This window comes from Neofelis nebulosa, chromosome 16 (genome assembly GCF_028018385.1).
Source record: "Neofelis nebulosa isolate mNeoNeb1 chromosome 16, mNeoNeb1.pri, whole genome shotgun sequence".
In the NCBI taxonomy this organism is placed as follows: domain Eukaryota; kingdom Metazoa; phylum Chordata; class Mammalia; order Carnivora; family Felidae; genus Neofelis; species Neofelis nebulosa.
In genome coordinates this window covers 55953834-55961343 of record NC_080797.1, presented here as the reverse complement: position 1 = coordinate 55961343, position 7510 = coordinate 55953834, and the positions used below count along the sequence as shown (strand labels likewise).

At 47.9% G+C, this 7510-nt stretch overlaps 1 protein-coding gene across 1 annotated transcript; it reads right to left on the bottom strand.

Moving 5' to 3' along the window:
• Positions 1 to 68: 68 nt before the first annotated feature.
• Positions 69 to 6801, bottom strand: CCL5 (C-C motif chemokine ligand 5). Its single transcript, XM_058703401.1, has 3 exons — positions 6644 to 6801; positions 5326 to 5437; positions 69 to 316 (listed from the first exon to the last, which is right to left on the bottom strand). The coding sequence occupies exons 1-3, from the start codon at positions 6717 to 6719 to the stop codon at positions 229 to 231; spliced, it is 276 nt and encodes a 91-aa protein (XP_058559384.1). The 5' UTR covers positions 6720 to 6801; the 3' UTR covers positions 69 to 228.
• Between the last annotated feature and the right edge of the window lie 709 nt (positions 6802 to 7510).

The window sequence follows — 7510 nt, the reverse complement described above, 5'->3', positions numbered from 1 at the left end:
CCTGCAGCTCAGAGCCAAGAGACTTTCTGCGCGTAAGGCAGAGTCTCAGGAACTCTTGGAAACTTTAGATGGAGGAGGCTTTTATAACTGCTGCTTAGTGGTGGAATATGCACCCTCCCAGGAGGGAGTGGGAGTAGGGGTGGGTGGGGGCTTTCCCAAGCTAGTTAGGACATAAACAAGAAGCAGCAGGAAACTTTGCACAAGTTCAGGTTCTAGGCGCCCTCCATCCTAGTTCATCTCCAAAGAGTTGATGTAGTCCCGCACCCATTTCTTCTGTGGGTTGGCACACACCTGGCGCTTCCTCCGGGTGACAAAGCTGTGGGAGAAGAGAACAGGATGAAACCTGGTCAGCACCCGGACAGCCAGGTTTGGGGATAATGGTACTGGGGTGGAGCATTCTTGAAGCTCCATGAGATTGGATTTGTAGCTTTTAAGGAAAGGATGTTTCCTTTTCTCTTGGGTCATATGGCTCCAAGCCAGAAGCATATCTGTGTGCATTTTAACTCCCACACAAACATATGCAGCCTGGAGAGCTAAGGGGATATGGAGTCTGAGGGGTCCAGGGTTGAGCTGGTCAACCACTAGCCTTTTCTCTGAACTTCTTTGTCTCAGACCCTGTGCTGGGTGCTCTAGATGTAGAGCAAAGAGGTGTCTTCTAGGAACTGAGTGACGGTTGAGTAGGTGAGACATAAGAAGTGGTAAACATGTGATTTTTCTTTAGATAACACAGTGTGTGGCACAGGGTAGATACTCAACAAATGAGTACATCTCCGCATGTGGGGGTGAATGAAAGGACATGAACCTGAGTCTGGATTTTACCACTTAACCTGGCAAATAACTTAAGGCCTCTGAATCTATTTGTTTACCTCTAAAATACATAGAGAGGGGCACCTGGGTGGCATAGTCAGTTAAGCGTCAGACTCTTGATATTGGCTCAGGTCATGATCTCACAGTTTATGAGATTGAACCCTGAGTTGGGTTCTATGCTGATAGCGCAGAGCCTGCTTGGGATTCTCTCTCTCCCTCCCCGCCGCCAAATAAATAAATAAACTTAAAAATATATAAGTAGAGATAATTCCTACTTTGCACTGTTGTCATGAAACTTAGTGTGTGGGAGTTTTGGAATACCACACATGTATTATTATTGGAATGTTATGGGACCTCTTCTTTAGGATGGATCAGACCAACATGACACCAAAGGTCCTTGTACTGGGCATCGTGCTCACAGAGGTTGAAGGTCCCCGGATATTGCCAGAGTCAAAGCACTTCTACCAGTTAACTGGCCAGAATGCAGAGGCCTCTGAGAGCGAGAGGCCTTATCTCTGCAGGTGTTGATAGCATGCGAGAGGCCTTATCTCTACAGGTATTGACAGCATGCGTTGGAGGTATCAAAGCCTGTGGGGCTGGGGCTTGGTCCAGCTGCCTGTCTCATCTGTTTGCTGGGATACTGGTTCTATGGGGAGCAGGGGAGGGGTGCAGGGGTGGAAACCGTGGCCTGGATAGCGGTGCTGTGCCAATTAACATGTTCCTTTTGGGCCAGCCCTGTCTACTTGGACCTTTCTCCAAACATTATGAGGCCAAATGTTTTCAAAGTGAAGGCTTAGGTTGTCTGGTGGGAACGAGGATTTCTTGGTGTCTTTTTAGGTTCTGTCCTGGATAGTGCTTGCTCTCAAGGAAGCTGCCTCTCCTTTTCTGAGACTCAGAGCCCCTTGACCATCTCTCTTTCTTCCGCTCTAGTGTGCAGAGGCGGGGTGGGGAACAGAATATTGTGGGCTCTCGTGCCTCCTAGTGTTTGTTTTCTGATTTGGGTGCTGAGGGAGCCAGACCAAGACCCTGCCGTTGTTCAGCCAGAAGTCAGACAGGAAATCCTGTAGACTTGCTATCCTCTGGCCTCAGCCCCCTTAGCCTGTGGCCAGGAAATCAAAAGTGCAGGAAACAAATATCTGGGGTGAGGGTTTGTTTCTCAGGCCTCCGTTTCCTCCTAAAGAATGTGAGACTGAAGAACAACTCCTCCTGGCCAAGCTTCTCTCCCTGCCCCCATTTTGGGGACCCCCTACTTGCCTGATTTCCCTCCTGCCTTTCTGCTTGTTCTCTTGGGAGCAACTGCCTTCACCTGCCCGTTGAGAACAGATGTTCTCAAAATTGCTGCCCTTTTCTGTGTGTGTGTTTAATGTTTTTATTTATTTTTGAGAGAGAGTGGGGGAGGGACAGAGAGAGAGGGAGACAGAGGATCTGAGGTGGTCTCTGTGCTGACAGTGGAGAGCCCAATGCAGGGCTCAAACTCATGAACTGTGAGCTCATGACCTGAGCTGGCATCCGACACTTAACCGACTGAGCCACCCAGGTGCCCTGTTTTTTTTTTTTTAATGTTTATTTATTTTGAGAGAGAGAGAGCAAACATGAGTAGGGGAGGGGCAGAGAGGGAGGGAGAGAGAGGGAATCCCAAAGCAGGCTCTGCACCATCATCACAGAGTCCAATATGGGCCCTGAACGCCACAAACCTTGAGATCATGACCTGAGTTGAAGAGTCAGACGCTTAACCAACTGAGCCACCCTGGCGCCCCTCTATGTTTTTTCCGCCCCAGGTCGCTGGGCCTAGGGCTTAATGGATGTTTATTGAATGAGTTAGTGAATGAATTGCATTCACTCATCAAGTTTTACTTGTCACTTCTATGTATATAATCATATATTTGGAGGAGGAAGAACAGTTAACACATATCAGGTACAACTGTGTGCCAGGGAATATTCTAATATCATTTTTCATTTCATTATCCTCACTTTGACCCAGTGAGGGAAGAACTCCTATTTCACTCCACTTTGCAGATGAAGAAATGGAGGCTCAGAGAGGTTAACTGATGGATGCAAGCTCCTGCAACTGCCTAGGGGCAGAGCTGGGACTCTAACAAAGACTGACTAGCTCTGGAGCCAGTGCTCACCAAGACTCTGCTATAGATTGCCACTCTAGTATCAAGAGACCCTTTCCTCCTATATAAAAAAATTCCGGGGTGACTGGGTGGCTCAGTCGGTTGAGTGTCCGACTTCAGCTCAGGTCATGATTTCAAGGTTCATGGGTTCAGGCCCCATGTGTCTCCATCTTTCTCTGCCCCTCCCCCACTTGCACTCTGTCTCTCTCTCTCAAAAATAAACATTTTTTAAAAATAAAAAAAAAAAAAGCCCTATCTCTAGTGCCAGCACTGTTTCCTAGTTCCCAACCCCCCTTCTCACACTCCGTGCTGGACATCGCCACAGGGTTTTTGTGCTGCCACCTTGGCTCTTTCCTCTTTAAACAGCTCTTCCTTGAGACTTCAGGGGGCTCCACACTTCTCCAGCCATCTGGGTCAAAACCTTCATGTCACCCTTAACCCCCCTGTCATCCTTGCTCCTGACCTTACATCACCTGGCGGGGCTTGCCGACTCAGCCCTTGTCTCCTTCCCTTCCCTTCATGTCCCGTTCAGCCTCAGTACTGCTCGTGTGGATGAGCATAACAGCTTCTTATCTGGACCTGACTTTCCAGCTCACTTCACACTCAATCTGATGCTTTGGCATAATTGTGCTGACACTCAAGGTCCCAGTGCTTTCCTACACAGGGATGCTGCGTCAACCAAAGGAGAGTCTTGGCGACATTCGCTCTGCCTAGTGTACCCAGTCCCTCAGGCTTTTCTCAAACAGCACCTTCTGCAGCAAACTTGTCCCTTCTTCCAACCCCAAGGTTGGATGTGCTCCTGCTCTCCTTTTGTAATGTTTTTATTCAGGGTTGCTCTAGTCATTTTGCATCTGTCTTTGCCTCGGATTAGACTGAGTCCCATGAGGGCAGCGATGGTGCTTTATTAATCTCTAGCTGCCCATAACAGGTGCTCAAAGAAGGATTGTTTTCTTTTGAAAAATATTTGCCTTCAGAAATAAAATTAGTAGTGCTAAATATTACCACTGACTTCAAAGGATGCAGCAGAACTAAAGGCAATGCTGAATACCCATAGTTTTGCAAGTGTCCCAGGAGTTTTTGGATTAAAAAACTTCACTGTTATATAGGAAAGTTCATGATTGCCCCATTTGCGTTCTTTAAGTCTCTATTATCTTAAATCTCTTTTTTTTTTTTACTTTATGTATTTATGTTGAGAGAGAGAGAGAGAAGGTACAAGTGGGGGAGGGGCAGAGAGAGAGGGAGAGAGAGAATCCCAAGCAGGCTTTGCATGGTCAGCACAGAGCCTGATGTGGGGCTTGAACTTACGAACTGTGATAACTGGAACTGGAGCCGAACTGGAGCCGAAATCAAGAGTCAGACACTTAACTGACTGAGCCACCCAGGCGCCCCTCATCTTAAATTTCAAAAGCAACTATTGACCTTTCTATAGTAGAAAGAGGAGGCTCCAAAGACGGTCTCTATCCCTCACTTACTTTGCAACCTTGGGCAAGTCCCCAAACCTCCCTGGGTCTCAGTTTCATTGTCTGAAACATGGAGAAAATTATGCATACCTAACAGAGTTGTTACCATGAAATAGAGAGAGAACACACAAAGACATCTGATACACAGCAGGCACTTCTAGGTGGTAGGGATTAGCTTTTTTTAAATGTATTAGTTTTCATTTAAAGGAAAATCTCGGGGCGCCTGGGTGGCTCAGTCAGTTGAGCGTCTGACTTCAGCCCAGGTCATGATCTCGCGGTCCGTGAGTTCGAGCCCCGCGTCGGGCTCTGTGCTGACAGCTCGGAGCCCGGAGCCTGTTTCAGATTCTGTGTCTCCCTCTTTCTCTGACCCTCCCCTGTTCATGCTCTGTCTCTCTCTGTCTCAAAAATAAATAAACATTAAAAAATTTTTTTTTAAAAAATTAAAAAAAAAAGGAGAATCTCATGTCATTATTTCTTCACCAACTTATAATTTTTTTTTAAATACACTCTAACTAGGATCCTGACCTCTGACCTCTCCTCCCTAGATCCTCTGAGGTTGTAGGTGGACTTGATTGGGTGTGAGATATGGGGGAATGTGGGGTTCTTAATTGGAGAGGGATGGCCACATTGATCTTTTCTCCACGCAGGAACATTGTAGATCACGTTAAAGTAAAAGTCACGTCTCTAAGGATCAGAGACCTGATCCAGGGCATCAGAGTGGGGAGGATCCCCTGGGGACCCCTTGTCTAATTCTGTGTGATAGCAAGGGGGGGTCTGAAGCCTCAGAGGGAGGAGCTATGGCTATTTGGGCAGCTGGAGGATGGGTGGGAGCGGATAGGGCATCCTCTTAGAGGGCTCCTGTGGGGGACTGGCTGTGGGACAAAAGGTGTCCCTTCCTCACCCCCCACTCCCCCCAGAGGGTCCACAGGGCTGAGACTCACACGACTGCTGGCATGGAACACTTGCTGCTGGTGTAGAAATACTCCTGGAGGTGGGTGAGCGGCAGTGGGTGGGAGAGGTAGGCAAAGCAACAGGGGGTGGTGTCCGAGGCATCTGGGAGGAGAAAGAAAGGAGACCCTTGTGTTCATTGCTGTTGCACATGGGGTATTGTGCTGGGTACGTTATCTTGGATAGACTTTTACCCTCCTTTGGTTGAAACTGAGGCTTGGAGAGCTACGGTCACTTGGCCATGGGCACATAGTAGCAGAGTGGGGATTCCAACAGAGAACTGAGAAGATCTCTGCAATCCCTTATCTAATCCTTGAGTCTTGCTTGGACCCCTCCCTCTGCACCATAACCCCCTGCCTTCAGTTCTGCGGACATGCTGGGCTTCCTCCTGGCTTGTCTTGGGAACTTTGCCCTTATTCTTGCCCTCCTGGGACCCTCAATGGATTCACAAGTTGCTTTCTTTGAGAGCTACGGTGGGGTAGAGGGAGGTTTCCAAAACTCACACTTCATGGCTCAGCCTCAACCCCTAAGAGGGGCCTGAACATATGTATTGCATCCTGGGAGCTTCTGGCTGAGGCATGGTAAAAAGGGCTCTGAACAGAGAAGGAGGACTTTTTCTTGGTCCGTTAATTCAGGATGACCCTGGAAAGGGTCAGTTGCCATTTCCCAGTAGAGTAGGAGTGTTTAAGGGCCAGGTAGAACTGGATTTGAACACCAGTTTCCCCACTTCGTAGCTGTGTGACCTCAGGCAAGTTACTTAACTCCTCTGGGCCTCTGTTTCCCCATCTGTAAGTCAAGCTCAGCCACTCCAATAGTAGCCTCAAATATTAAATTATGTGGTATATAGAACAATCAGCCTAATAATTGATCCGTACCAGATTTTTAAAAAATCCTCTCCCAAGTCCCACTTTTTCCATCTATGAAATGGGGACAATATGACTGTCCCAGGAAGGTTTTACTAATGCTTAGAAGTTTCTTAGAAACCCTGCTGGTGATAGGCATGAGTTAGCTGTGTTTTGAGGTCAGTTTAGGCTACCTCTGACTGCTTATACCTCTGGCATCAGTCCACACTCAGCACTCGAAGGTCTTGGATGTAGACCTTGAGGACGGAAAAGTTGAGCAGAGGGTCCCTGCCATGAAGTGGCTTAGAGATCTATCAGGGACAATAGATCCTTTACTGTGTAAAGCAGTATATAGGAATGTAAATCATAGGGTTCAGACAGCATAAATACTGCAGTTGAAAAGAGGGCAAAGTCTGGGCCAATCTAAAGGTCTGGCCCCAGGGGCTGCAGTGGTCAGGACTTGACTTACATGGGGATGCAGAGGCAGGAGCGCAGAAAGCGGCAGCAGTGAGGAGGACTGCAAAGGCAGCTGGGGAGACCTTCATGGTTCTTTCTGGGTGGAGGCTGCGGGAGATCCACCCGCTGTCTCAGAATCCTCTGCAGGGATTCTCTGCAGCTCAGACTGGCCTTTTATAGTCAGGCCAGTAGAGGGGGCACCACCCCACGGGGAGTTTCCAAAACAGTAGCCACACACTGGTTGATATCATAAGTGAAATTGCACAAAACGGAAAAGTAAACTGAAATAGGCTCCGGAAATTTGAGGCTCGCTCTCTCTTCTCCTCACTGTCTCTGATCCAGAGTGAGCTCATCGGTTCCTCCAGAACCGCCCTCCAGGGCAAACCTCCATTTGCCGACCAGAAGAGCTAGTATAGGCATTTGTGGTGGAAAACCTCTTTCTTTGATGGCATCCTCAGCTTCCTCTTCTAGGGTAGGGATCCTCATCAGAGGTCAGGACACTGCTTCCTTGGGGTCAGAAGAGGGCAGTTAGGACGGATTTGAAACAACTGGGTGTTTATTTGGTTGCTTTCAAAGTTAATTGCTCTTGCATTACAGATCTGTATTTCCCCTCTCATCCATGGAAGGGTGTTATTTATAAAGTGCTTGATTGGGAAGGGGAGGGTTCTCTGACATATAGCCCCAAAGGAAGCTAGCCACTATTCTAAAGGCTTTACAGGTGTCAACTCATTTACTCTCATTGTGCCCATTTCCCCCATTTTACAGATGAAGACATTCATCTGTAAATTCTGGGATCCCATCTCGTTCCTAAGGTCTTCTTCGGTACAAAAGTTACAGAATTTGAAAGCTGCAGAGGACCCTAGGGATTATTTCTTCCATG

Bases quoted from the DNA above. Each gene is read 5' to 3' on its own strand.
- CCL5 (XM_058703401.1), bottom strand. From the start codon at position 6,719: ATGAAGGTCTCCCCAGCTGCCTTTGCAGTCCTCCTCACTGCTGCCGCT. The intron at 5,438-6,643 runs GTAAGTCAAGTC...TTCTCCTCCCAG, and splicing joins TCCTGCCTCTGCATCCCCAT to ATGCCTCGGACACCACCCCC. The intron at 317-5,325 runs GTGAGTCTCAGC...CTTCTCCCACAG, and splicing joins TGTTCCATGCCAGCAGTCGT to CTTTGTCACCCGGAGGAAGC.